The 13020-nt window shown below is 49.5% G+C and overlaps 1 protein-coding gene across 5 annotated transcripts in view; it reads left to right on the forward strand.

Moving 5' to 3' along the window:
* The first annotated feature begins 3703 nt into the window (after positions 1 to 3703).
* Positions 3704 to 13020, forward strand: part of LOC129820671 (speckle-type POZ protein-like A) — a 33450-nt gene continuing 24133 nt past the window's right edge. The window contains exons 1-3 of one of the 5 annotated variants that reach the window (XM_055877504.1): positions 3704 to 4155; positions 5450 to 5601; positions 9697 to 9817. In XM_055877504.1, coding sequence (XP_055733479.1) covers positions 9740 to 9817 — 78 coding nt within the window. In that variant the 5' untranslated portion in view covers positions 3704 to 4155; positions 5450 to 5601; positions 9697 to 9739. The remainder of the gene's footprint in view (positions 4156 to 5449; positions 5602 to 9696; positions 9818 to 13020) is intronic. The other 4 variants (XM_055877506.1, XM_055877505.1, XM_055877508.1 and 1 more) reach the window with 4 other exon arrangements.

The following is a 13020-nucleotide window of genomic DNA, read 5'->3' on the forward strand; positions in this document are numbered from 1 at the left end:
CTGTTAGTTTTTCTTTAAGAAGCCCTCCTGTTCTCCACTCATTAGCTGTATTAACTGCACCTGTTTGAACTCGTTACCTTTATAAAAGACACCTGTCCACACACTCAATCAAACAGACTCCAACCTCTCCACAATGGCCAAGACCAGAGAGCTGTGTCAGGACATCAAGGATAGATACAATTGTAGACCTACACAAGGCTGGGATGGGCTACAGGACAATAGGCAAGCAGCTTGGTGAGAAGGCAACAACTGTTGGCGCAATTATTAGAAAATGGAAGAAGTTCAAGATGACGATCAATCACCCTCGGTCTGGGGCTCCATGCAAGATCTCACCTCGTGGGGCATCAATGATCATGAGGAAGGTGAGGGATCAGCCCAGAACTACACAGCAGGACCTGGTCAATGACCTGAAAATAGCTGGGACCACAGTCTCAAAGAAAACCATTAGTAACACACTACGCCGTCATGGATTAAAATCTTGCAGCGCACGCAAGGTCCCCCTGCTCAAGCCAGCGCATGTCCAGGCCCGTCTGAAGTTTGCCAATGACCATCTGGATTATCCAGAGGAGGAATGGGAGAAGGTCATGTGGTCTGATGAGACAAAAATAGAGCTTTTTGGTCTAAACTCCACTCGCCGTGTTTGGAGTAAGAAGAAGGATGAGTACAACCCCAAGAACACCATCCCAACCGTGAAGCATGGAGGTGGAAACATCATTCTTTGGGGATGCTTTTCTGCAAAGGGGACAGGACGACTGCACCGTATTGAGGGGAGGATGGATGGGGCCATGTATCGCGAGATCTTGGCCAACAACCTCCTTCCCTCAGTAAGAGCATTGAAGATGGGTCGTGGCTGGGTCTTCCAGCATGACAACGACCCGAAACACACAGGGCAACTAAGGAGTGGCTCCGTAAGAAGCATCTCAAGGTCCTGGAGTGGCCTAGCCAGTCTCCAGACCTGAACCCAATAGAAAATCTTTGGAGGGAGCTGAAAGTCCGTATTGCCCAGCGACAGCCCCGAAACCTGAAGGATCTGGAGAAGGTCTGTATGGAGCAGTGGGCCAAAATCCCTGCTGCAGTGTGTGCAAACCTGGTCAAGAACTACAGGAAACATATGATCTCTGTCATTGCAAACAAAGATTTCTGTACCAAATATTAAGTTCTGCTTTTCTGATGTATCAAATACTTATGTCATGCAATAAAATGCAAATTAATTACTTTAAAATCATACAATGTGATTTTCTGGATTTTTGTTTTAGATTCCGTCTCTCACAGTTGAAGTGTACCTATGATAAAAAATTACAGACCTCTACATGCTTTGTAAGTAGGAAAACCTGCAAAATCGGCAGTGTGTCAAATACTTGTTCTCCCCACTGTATGTTCGATCAAATAAACCTCACGTAGCAAATAAGCCATACATTTTTTTGTTGACCAAATTTAACAATCTCTCATTGACCTCCATACAAAACCTCCTTGCTTTGAGGGCCAAACAACAAACCCGCCACCTGCTGAAGGGAGATATATTTTCCCACGAATTGGGCCTCTTCTTCCTCTCTGTAGTTCTGTGTGATAGCCACATTAACAGCTAAGTAGCATTTCATTTTTGTCTAATATATTGATAAAAGTTACCTTGTCCAAGAGAGATTTACACAATAATCAAAACGTCACGCCAGGGTAAGCCTACACGAAACACAGCCCTTAAGTGTTTCTGAACTCCCCTATGGGAAAAACGAATGGTGGAAAAACGATTGGAACCATTTTCCTGTTTGACCACTAGGTTTTATGGGTATTATGACACCTTCACTTCGGGGCTCTATTGGGTTAACCCTACTGTTGACCAATCACCAACTAAGGGGCTTAAATTTTGGCTACCGCCTTCAGCTTTCCTCAACGTTTTTTGGAAAAGACAAAAAAAAAACTTGCAGAAGACCAAAAGTCACAAAATGTTGTCATAATATACTGTACGCACAAACTGTTTGGGATGTGAAGCATGCGGACGCCTAGTTATTACAGGCCTAGAGGGTGTCATTTTACTGTATTGTTTCTGAGTGGCTTATGCCGCGTTCAAACCAACTGGGAGCTCAGATATCGGAAATCTCCGACTTCTGATTTCAGTGCGTTCAAATAAACTGCGAACTCAGAAAAAACAAGCGCCGACTGGGATTATTTTTATTTATCTGTCTTTCAAAACGGAATTCCAAGTCGGAAACTCTGGCATCTTTCTAGAGCTCCGACTTTCCAGCATGACGTCATGATTTGACCTTTTTAATTCTGAGTTCCCAGTTGTCTTGAAAGCGGCATTACCCAATCTGCTTCTTGTTCACTATGCGAGTAATGTCAGCTGAGTGCAAACAAAACAGTTAGGGATTCCAATAAACTGGACTTATTTTGTTTGCCAGTAAAATAAACACTTGAAGACACTTAAAATGTGAAGAAATGTTGTAGCTCCTACTCATAGTAGTACTTTCACAAGACTAGAGTATTTACCTGCAGGTTCCTCATTCTTTAATGCTTGTAACATTTTAGGCTACAAACATTTTGAACAGTAGTGATGCCAGTGTTGTAAAATACCTCAGTAAAAATACTTTAAAGTACTACTTAAGTCGTTTTTACGGGTATTTTTTTTAATTTGACAACTTTTACTTTTACTTCACAAAATTCCAAAAGAAAAGAATGTACTTTTTACTCCATACATTTGACAGGAACATGGTTCAATTCACGCACCTATCAAGAGAACATCCCTGGTCATCTCTATTGCCTCTGACCTGTCGGACTCACTAAACACAAATGCTTTGTTTGTAAATTATGTCTGAGTGTTCAAGTGTGCCCCTGGCTATCTGTAAATAAATTAAAAAAAACTAGAAAATTGTGCCATCTGGTTTGCTTAATATAAGGAATTTTAAATGATTTATACTTTTAGTATATTTTAGCAATTCCATTTTCTTTGGAATCTTTACATGTAAAACCAAATCCTTTTCGACTTTTACTTAAGTAGTATTTTACTGGGTGACTTTCACTTTTACTGGAGTCATTCTCTATTAATGTATCTTTACTGTTACTCAAGTACTCAAGAACACAGCCAATGACTGGAACTAGTTGCAAAAATCGATGAAGTTGGAGACTTATATTTCCCTCACTAACTTTAAACATCAGCTATCTGAGCAGCTTACCGATCGCTGCAGCTGTACACAGCACATGTGTAAATAGCCCATCCAACCACTTACCTCATCCCCATGTGGTTTTTATTTACTTTTTTTGCTCTTTTGCACACCAGTATTTCTACTTGCACATCATCATCTGCACATCTATCACTCCAGTGTTAATTTTCTAAATTGTAATTACTTCGCTACTATGGCCTATTTATTGCCCTAACTCCTTACTCCATTTGCACACACTGTATATAGATTTTTCTACTGTATTATTGACTGTACTTTTGTTTATTCCATGTGTAACTCTGTGTGGTTGTTTTTTGTCGCACTGCTTTGCTTTATCTTGGCCAGGTCGCAGTTGTAAATGAGAACTTGTTCTAAACTAGCCTACCCGGTTAAATAAAGGTGAATTTAAAAAAAAATGTAATGACAGTTGAGTACTTTTCCCCCCACTGAGTAATGCCGCGTTCAAAACAACTGGGAACTCTGAAATCTCCGTCTTCCGACTTCAGTGCGTTCAAAAAAATTAGGGAACTCGGAAAAAGTGACATCCGACTGGGAAAATCGATTTGAACGGTCGGACATCCAACTCGGAATTCCATCTCGGGAACTCGGGTCTCTTTCTAGAGCTCCAACTTTCCGACCCGAAGATCACTGACGTCATGATTTGACCTTGTATTTTTGGTGGTTCCCAGTTGTTTTGAAAGCGGCATGAGCGCTGAACATGAGCAGGATAAAACATACCACAGAAATGCCGATGAGACCAGGAAGTTTGCCATTTACAACTACCGCGCACGCGTTGTCTGCAGGGAGAAGCTAGCTGATCTGCCGCCACCACACAAGGCTACAACTAGCCTAGCATGGTAGACTTTGAAAAACAAATAGCTATACATCTTACGTATCTAGAATGTTTCAAACGCAGTTTTACATTGTTTAGCAAAATAACTGATGGTGAAATGAATGGCTGAGATACGATTCGTTGCATTTAGTGGAAGCATGGAAATGAAAGGTTCGTAGTCAAAACATTGTATTTTTCCATTTCCCCTAGCTAGTTAACCTTTTCCATTAGAATAAGCATTTCGTTGGACCCTAACCCTAAAACATTATTATCGAACAAGTCTTGTAGTTCAGTTACCAATCATTGTGTTTGTATTTGAGCATCTGTAACTCGTGTACCCAATGGTAACGTTAGTTGGTAACACCAGTGTTTTCCAAGAATATACTGAAGCCTTTGTTTCGAAGCTTGATATTGACCAATTAGATTAGCAACAGTGATTTTGAAGCTACTGTTAGCTAGCCAGGCCTGGTCAAGCATAACAACAGTGTACGCTAACGCTAGCTAACTATACTTCCCAGTTAGCCATTAGTTGTGCCACCATGTTATTGTTAACGTTAAGTTAGTCGACCAGTTATAAAGTTGGAGTTTTGATAGCTATCTCGCAGAGGAATCAACTATTTAGACGTTAGCTAGCGTGAAGCTATGCTAAAGTACATAGTCATAATACAGCTTCGCCAGTTTACCAAACATTTAACAAGCTAGCTAGTTCTAACTAGTTAAAGGGCAGTGTAGGTAGCTATTTTGAATCTTGCTGAGTTAACGTTAGCTTCAAAACAGCTACCGTTAGCTAGCCAACACAAACAACCTCAGCACCGATTCTGGGCCAAATAAAGATGACATCTTCTGGCTGCATATTGTCAAATGAACCGTAGGCGGACAGCAAACACGTTTGTCCTAAAACAAAAGGATTTAACAAAGGTAAACTAGCCGGCTATATTGCTAGCTGACATGTCAGTAATGATAAGAGACCGGTCCTTAGCTGGCTAGCTATGCGCGACTAACCAACCCGGGATGGCTAGCTAACTAGCTAGTTTTGTTTGAAAGATGTGGCACTTATAAAGCAAACTAATTCTTACTTTTCACCAACTGACATTCATAAAGCTCTTAGCTACAATGATGTTTTATGTGGGATCCCAGGTAAACATTAAGTGAACATTTTGAGAGCTAACATCCAGTAACGTTAGCTAGCTAGCTTGCTCCAAAACGTCAAATGACACAGCTGTAGTCTGATAAGTCCTACATGCTTCTAAGAGATATGACAAGATATATGGAATAGAATTATCTTATTCTGACATTATTTATGTTGGTTATTATCAGGGTGTTGGTTGATCTGTAGCCATGTCAGGACACTGCTGCTTTTTGAAAGTCACTTCTGTTCAGGCCCAGACGACAAAAGGGTTTCCATCCAACTGATTTTTGATTGGTCCCAACAAGTGTCTAATTGTTGGTTATGTTCTTTCCTCAGAGTGGGATCTCCAGACAACACCATGAAGCAGTCAGTGATAACCTAGGGAACTCTGATCTTTAACCATTACTTTGATCACCCGTCCTGAGAGGTGCGTACATGGGATTCCCATCAATAGCATGAAATATAAGCATTCCTATCAACATCTGCTGGTGAGTACAGTACAAGTTCGACAGGTCTGACTTCTTACCAACTTAACGTCATGATAGAAACGTAGTGGATATGTTACAATGCATATCAAGGTATTCATAGTCTGGTGGATTTGTATTATATCCTAACCAGTCTAAATAACAAGTGTCAGGGATGATGGGTGTGTTTTGTTGTCCTCACCAGTCTAAATTAGAAGGGTCAGGGATGATGGGTGTGTTTTGTTGTCTAAATAAGAAGGGTCAGGGATGATGGGTGTGTTTTGTTGTCTAAATTAGAAGGGTCAGGGATGATGGGTGTGTTTTGTTGTCTAAATTAGAAGGGTCAGGGATGATGGGTGTGTTTTGTTGTCTAAATTAGAAGGGTCAGGGATGATGGGTGTGTTTTGTTGTCTAAATTAGAAGGGTCAGGGATGATGGGTGTGTTTTGTTGTCTAAATTAGAAGGGTCAGGGATGATGGGTGTGTTTTGTTGTCTAAATAAGAAGGGTCAGGGATGATGGGTGTGTTTTGTTGTCTAAATTAGAAGGGTCAGGGATGATGGGTGTGTTTTGTTGTCTAAATTAGAAGGGTCAGGGATGATGGGTGTGTTTTGTTGTCTAAATTAGAAGGGTCAGGGATGATGGGTGTGTTTTGTTGTCTAAATTAGAAGGGTCAGGGATGATGGGTGTGTTTTGTTGTCTAAATAAGAAGGGTCAGGGATGATGGGTGTGTTTTGTTGTCTAAATAAGAAGGGTCAGGGATGATGGGTGTGTTTTGTTGTCTAAATAAGAAGGGTCAGGGATGATGGGTGTGTTTTGTTGTCCTCACCAGTCTAAATTAGAAGGGTCAGGGATGGTGGGTGTGTTTTGTTGTCCTCACCAGTCTAAATTAGAAGGGTCAGGGATGGTGGGTGTGTTTTGTTGTCTAAATTAGAAGGGTCAGGGATGATGGGTGTGTTTTGTTGTCCTCACCAGTCTAAATTAGAAGGGTTAGGGATGATGGGTGTGTTTTGTTGTCTAAATTAAAAGGGTTAGGGATGATGGGTGTGTTTTGTTGTCCTCACCAGTCTAAATTAGAAGGGTTAGGGATGATGGGTGTGTTTTGTTGTCCTCACCAGTCTAAATTAGAAGGGTTAGGGATGATGGGTGTGTTTTGTTGTCTAAATTAGAAGGGTCAGGGATGATGGGTGTGTTTTGTTGTCCTCACCAGTCTAAATAAGGGTCAGGGATGATGGGTGTGTTTTGTTGTCCTCACCAGTCTAAATTAGAAGGGTTAGGGATGATGGGTGTGTTTTGTTGTCCTCACCAGTCTAAATTAGAAGGGTTAGGGATGATGGGTGTGTTTTGTTGTCATCACCTGGTGTGGTAATGGAGTGCTGGGGACCCAGTCTGGTGTGGTAATGCAGTGCTGGGGGCCCAGTCTGGTGTGGTAATGCAGTGCTGGGGGCCCAGTCTGATGTGGTAATGGAGTGCTGGGGGCCCAGTCTGGTGTGGTAATGGATTGCTGGGGGCCCAGTCTGGTGTGGTAATGGAGTGCTGGGGGCCCAGTCTGGTGTGGTAATGGAGTGCTGATGGCCCAGTTTGGTGTGGTAATGGAGTGCTGATTGCCCAGTCTGGTGTGGTAATGGAGTGCTGATGGCCCAGTCTGGTGTGGTAATGGAGTGCTGATGGCCCAGTCTGGTGTGGTAATGCAGTGCTGATGGCCCAGTCCCAGTCTGGTGTGGTAATGCAGTGCTGATGGCCCAGTCCCAGTCTGGTGTGGTAATGCAGTGCTGATGGCCCAGTCCCAGTCTGGTGTGGTAATGCAGTGCTGATGGCCCAGTCCCAGTCTGGTGTGGTAATGCAGTGCTGATGGCCCAGTCCCAGTCTGGTGTGGTAATGCAGTGCTGATGGCCCAGTCCCAGTCTGGTGTGGTAATGCAGTGCTGATGGCCCAGTCCCAGTCTGGTGTGGTAATGCAGTGCTGATGGCCCAGTCCCCGTCTGGTGTGGTAATGCAGTGCTGATGGCCCAGTCCCCGTCTGGTGTGGTAATGCAGTGCTGATGGCCCAGTCCCAGTCTGGTGTGGTAATGCAGTGCTGATGGCCCAGTCCCAGTCTGGTGTGGTAATGCAGTGCTGATGGCCCAGTCCCAGTCTGGTGTGGTAATGCAGTGCTGATGGCCCAGTCCCAGTCTGGTGTGGTAATGCAGTGCTGATGGCCCAGTCCCAGTCTGGTGTGGTAATGCAGTGCTGATGGCCCAGTCCCAGTCTGGTGTGGTAATGCAGTGCTGATGGCCCAGTCCCAGTCTGGTGTGGTAATGCAGTGCTGATGGCCCAGTCCCAGTCTGATGTAGTAATGCAATGTTGGGGGCCCAGTCTGGTGTGGTAATGGAGTGCTGGGGGCCCAGTCTGGTGTGGTAATGGAGTGCTGATTGCCCAGCCCCAGTCTGATGTGGTAATGGAGTGCTGATGGCCCAGTCCCAGTCTGGTGTTGTGTTTAGAAGGTGTTTATTAGTCTGGTGTGGTAATGCAGTGTTGGGGGCCCAGTCTGGTGTGGTAATGCAGTGCTGATGGCCCAGTCCCCGTCTGGTGTGGTAATGCAGTGCTGATGGCCCAGTCCCAGTCTGATGTGGTAATGCAGTGTTGGGGGCCCAGTCTGGTGTGGTAATGCAGTGCTGGGGGCCCAGTTCCAGTCTGGTGTGGTAATGCAGTGCTGATGGCCCAGTCCCAGTCTGGTGTGGTAATGCAGTGCTGGGGGCCCAGTCTGGTGTGGTAATGCAGTGCTGATGGCCCAGTCCCAGTCTGGTGTGGTAATGCAGTGCTGATGGCCCAGTCCCAGTCTGGTGTGGTAATGCAGTGCTGGGGGCCCAGTCTGGTGTGGTAATGCAGTGCTGGGGGCCCAGTCTGGTGTGGTAATGCAGTGCTGATGGCCCAGTCCCAGTCTGGTGTGGTAATGCAGTGCTGATGGCCCAGTCCCAGTCTGGTGTGGTAATGCAGTGCTGATGGCCCAGTCCCAGTCTGGTGTGGTAATGCAGTGCTGATGGCCCAGTCCCAGTCTGGTGTGGTAATGCAGTGCTGATGGCCCAGTCCCAGTCTGGTGTGGTAATGCAGTGCTGATGGCCCAGTCCCAGTCTGATGTAGTAATGCAATGTTGGGGGCCCAGTCTGGTGTGGTAATGGAGTGCTGGGGGCCCAGTCTGGTGTGGTAATGGAGTGCTGATTGCCCAGCCCCAGTCTGATGTGGTAATGGAGTGCTGATGGCCCAGTCCCAGTCTGGTGTTGTGTTTAGAAGGTGTTTATTAGTCTGGTGTGGTAATGCAGTGTTGGGGGCCCAGTCTGGTGTGGTAATGCAGTGCTGATGGCCCAGTCCCCGTCTGGTGTGGTAATGCAGTGCTGATGGCCCAGTCCCAGTCTGATGTGGTAATGCAGTGTTGGGGGCCCAGTCTGGTGTGGTAATGCAGTGCTGGGGGCCCAGTTCCAGTCTGGTGTGGTAATGCAGTGCTGATGGCCCAGTCCCAGTCTGGTGTGGTAATGCAGTGCTGGGGGCCCAGTCTGGTGTGGTAATGCAGTGCTGATGGCCCAGTCCCAGTCTGGTGTGGTAATGCAGTGCTGATGGCCCAGTCCCAGTCTGGTGTGGTAATGCAGTGCTGGGGGCCCAGTCTGGTGTGGTAATGCAGTGCTGGGGGCCCAGTCTGGTGTGGTAATGCAGTGCTGATGGCCCAGTCCCAGTCTGGTGTGGTAATGCAGTGCTGATGGCCCAGTCCCAGTCTGGTGTGGTAATGCAGTGCTGATGGCCCAGTCCCAGTCTGGTGTGGTAATGCAGTGCTGATGGCCCAGTCTGGTGTGGTAATGCAGTGCTGATGGCCCAGTCCCAGTCTGGTGTGGTAATGCAGTGCTGATGGCCCAGTCCCAGTCTGGTGTGGTAATGCAGTGCTGATGGCCCAGTCCCAGTCTGGTGTGGTAATGCAGTGCTGGGGGCCCAGTCTGGTGTGGTAATGCAGTGCTGGGGGCCCAGTCTGGTGTGGTAATGCAGTGCTGATGGCCCAGTCCCAGTCTGGTGTGGTAATGCAGTGCTGATGGCCCAGTCTGATGTTGGGTTTAGAAGGTGTTTATTAGTCTTAACCACTCCTCTGCTCCCCTGTAGGAAAGGTTAAGTGTTAAAGCTGCTGCTGAGGGGGAAGCTGGCCATGTCACGGGTTCCTACCCCTCCTCCACCAGGGGACATGTCTACTGGACCTGTGGCAGAGAGCTGGTGTTACACACAGGTAGGGGTGCCTGTTTCTGACCGTCTGACTCTCTCTCTCTCTGTCTGGATGTGTGTCCGCTGTCCGCCTGCCTGTCTCCTGTCTCTCTCTCTGTCTGGATGTGTGTCCGCCCGCCTGTCTCCTGTCTGTCTGGATGTCCGCCTGCCTGTCTCCTGTCTCTCTGTCTGTCTGGATATGTGTCCGCTGTCCGCCTGCCTGTCTCCTGTCTCTCTGTCTGTCTGGATATGTGTCCGCTGTCCGCCTGCCTGTCTCCTGTCTCTCTCTCTGTCTGGATGTGTGTCCGCTGTCCGCCTGCCTGTCTCCTGTCTCTCTCTCTGTCTGGATGTGTGTCCGCTGTCCGCCTGCCTGTCTCCTGTCTCCTGTCTCTCTGTCTGGATGTGTGTCCGCTGTCCGCCTGCCTGTCTCCTCTCTCTCTGTCTGGATGTGTGTCCGCTGTCCGCCTGCCTGTCTCCTGTCTCTCTGTCTGTCTGGATGTGTTCCCGCTGTCCGTCTGCCTGTCTCCTGTCTCTCTCTCTGTCTGGATGTGTGTCCGCTGTCCGCCTGCCTGTCTCCTGTCTCTCTCTCTGTCTGGATGTGTGTCCGCTGTCCGCCTGCCTGTCTCCTGTCTCTCTGTCTGGATGTGTTCCCGCTGTCCGCCTGCCTGTCTCCTGTCTCTCTGTCTGTCTGGATGTGTGTCCGCTGTCCGCCTGCCTGTCTCCTGTCTCTCTGTCTGTCTGGATGTGTTCCCGCTGTCCGCCTGCCTGTCTCCTGTCTCTCTGTCTGTCTGGATGTGTGTCCGCTGTCCGCCTGCCTGTCTCCTGTCTCTCTGTCTGTCTGGATGTGTGTCCGCTGTCCGCCTGCCTGTCTCCTGTCTCTCTCTCTGTCTGGATGTGTGTCCGCTGTCCGCCTGCCTGTCTCCTGTCTCTCTCTCTGTCTGGATGTGTGTCCGCTGTCCGCCTGCCTGTCTCCTGTCTCCTGTCTGGATGTGTGTCCGCTGTCCGCCTGCCTGTCTCCTGTCTCTCTGTCTGTCTGGATGTGTGTCCGCTGTCCGCCTGCCTGTCTCCTGTCTCTCTCTCTGTCTGGATGTGTGTCCGCTGTCCGCCTGCCTGTCTCCTGTCTCTCTCTCTGTCTGGATGTGTGTCCGCTGTCCGTCTGCCTGTCTCCTGTCTCTCTCTCTGTCTGGATGTGTTCCCGCTGTCCGCCTGCCTGTCTCCTGTCTCTCTGTCTGTCTGGATGTGTGTCCGCTGTCCGCCTGCCTGTCTCCTGTCTCCTGTCTGTCTGGATGTCCGCCTGCCTGTCTCCTGTCTCTCTGTCTGGATGTGTGTCCGCTGTCCGCCTGCCTGTCTCCTGTCTCTCTGTCTGTCTGGATGTGTGTCCGCTGTCCGCCTGCCTGTCTCCTGTCTCTCTCTCTGTCTGGATGTGTGTCCGCTGTCCGCCTGCCTGTCTCCTGTCTCTCTCTCTGTCTGGATGTGTGTCCGCTGTCCGCCTGCCTGTCTCCTGTCTCTCTGTCTGTCTGGATGTGTGTCCGCTGTCCGCCTGCCTGTCTCCTGTCTCCTGTCTGTCTGGATGTGTGTCCGCTGTCCGCCTGCCTGTCTCCTGTCTCTCTGTCTGTCTGGATGTGTGTCCGCTGTCCGCCTGCCTGTCTCCTGTCTCTCTGTCTGGATGTGTGTCCGCTGTCCGCCCGCCTGTCTCCTGTCTCTCTCTCTGTCTGGATGTGTGTCCGCTGTCCGTCTGCCTGTCTCCTGTCTCTCTGTCTGGATGTGTGTCCGCTGTCCGCCTGCCTGTCTCCTGTCTGTCTGGATGTCCGCCTGCCTGTCTCCTGTCTCTCTGTCTGTCTGGATGTGTGTCCGCTGTCCGCCCGCCTGTCTCCTGTCTCTCTGGATGTCCGCCTGCCTGTCTCCTGTCTCTCTCTCTGTCTGGATGTGTGTCCGCTGTCCGCCCGCCTGTCTCCTGTCTCTCTCTCTGTCTGGATGTGTGTCCGCTGTCCGCCCGCCTGTCTCCTGTCTCTCTGCCCGCCTCTGTCTGGATGTGTTCCCGCTGTCCGCCTGCCTGTCTCCTGTCTCTCTCTCTGTCTGGATGTGTGTCCGCTGTCCGCCTGCCTGTCTCCTGTCTCTCTGTCTGTCTGGATGTGTGTCCGCTGTCCGCCTGCCTGTCTCCTGTCTCTCTGTCTGTCTGGATGTGTGTCCGCTGTCCGCCTGCCTGTCTCCTGTCTCTCTCTCTGTCTGGATGTGTGTCCGCTGTCCGCCTGCCTGTCTCCTGTCTCTCTGTCTGTCTGGATGTGTGTCCGCTGTCCGCCTGCCTGTCTCCTGTCTCTCTGTCTGTCTGGATGTGTGTCCGCTGTCCGCCTGCCTGTCTCCTGTCTGTCTGGATGTGTGTCCGCTGTCCGCCTGCCTGTCTCCTGTCTCCTGTCTCTCTGTCTGGATGTGTGTCCGCTGTCCGTCTGCCTGTCTCCTGTCTCTCTGCCCGCCTCTGTCTGGATGTGTGTCCGCTGTCCGCCTGCCTGTCTCCTGTCTCTCTCTCTGTCTGGATGTGTTCCCGCTGTCCGCCTGCCTGTCTCCTGTTTCTCCGCCCGCCTCTGTCTGGATGTGTGTCCGCTGTCCGCCTGCCTGTCTCCTGTCTGTCTGGATGTCCGCCTGCCTGTCTCCTGTGTCTCTGCCTGTCTGGATGTGTGTCCGCTGTCCGCCTGCCTGTCTCCTGTCTCTCTCTCTGTCTGGATGTGTGTCCGCTGTCCGCCTGCCTGTCTCCTGTCTCTCTCTCTGTCTGGATGTGTGTCCGCTGTCCGCCTGCCTGTCTCCTGTCTCTCTCTCTGTCTGGATGTGTGTCCGCTGTCCGCCTGCCTGTCTCCTGTCTCTCTGTCTGTCTGGATGTCCGCCTGCCTGTCTCCTGTCTCTCTGTCTGGATGTGTGTCCGCTGTCCGTCTGCCTGTCTCCTGTCTCTCTGTCTGTCTGGATGTCCGCCTGCCTGTCTCCTGTCTCTCTGTCTGGATGTGTGTCCGCTGTCCGTCTGCCTGTCTCCTGTCTCTCTGTCTGTCTGGATGTGTGTCCGCTGTCCGCCTGCCTGTCTCCTGTCTCTCTGTCTGTCTGGATGTGTGTCCGCTGTCCGCCTGCCTGTCTCCTGTCTCTCTGTCTGTCTGGATGTGTGTCCGCTGTCCGCCTGCCTGTCTCCTGTCTCTCTCTCTGTCTGGATGTGTGTCCGCTGTCCGCCTGCCTGTCTCCTGTCTCTCT

Source organism: Salvelinus fontinalis, chromosome 23 (assembly GCF_029448725.1).
Source record: "Salvelinus fontinalis isolate EN_2023a chromosome 23, ASM2944872v1, whole genome shotgun sequence".
In the NCBI taxonomy this organism is placed as follows: domain Eukaryota; kingdom Metazoa; phylum Chordata; class Actinopteri; order Salmoniformes; family Salmonidae; genus Salvelinus; species Salvelinus fontinalis.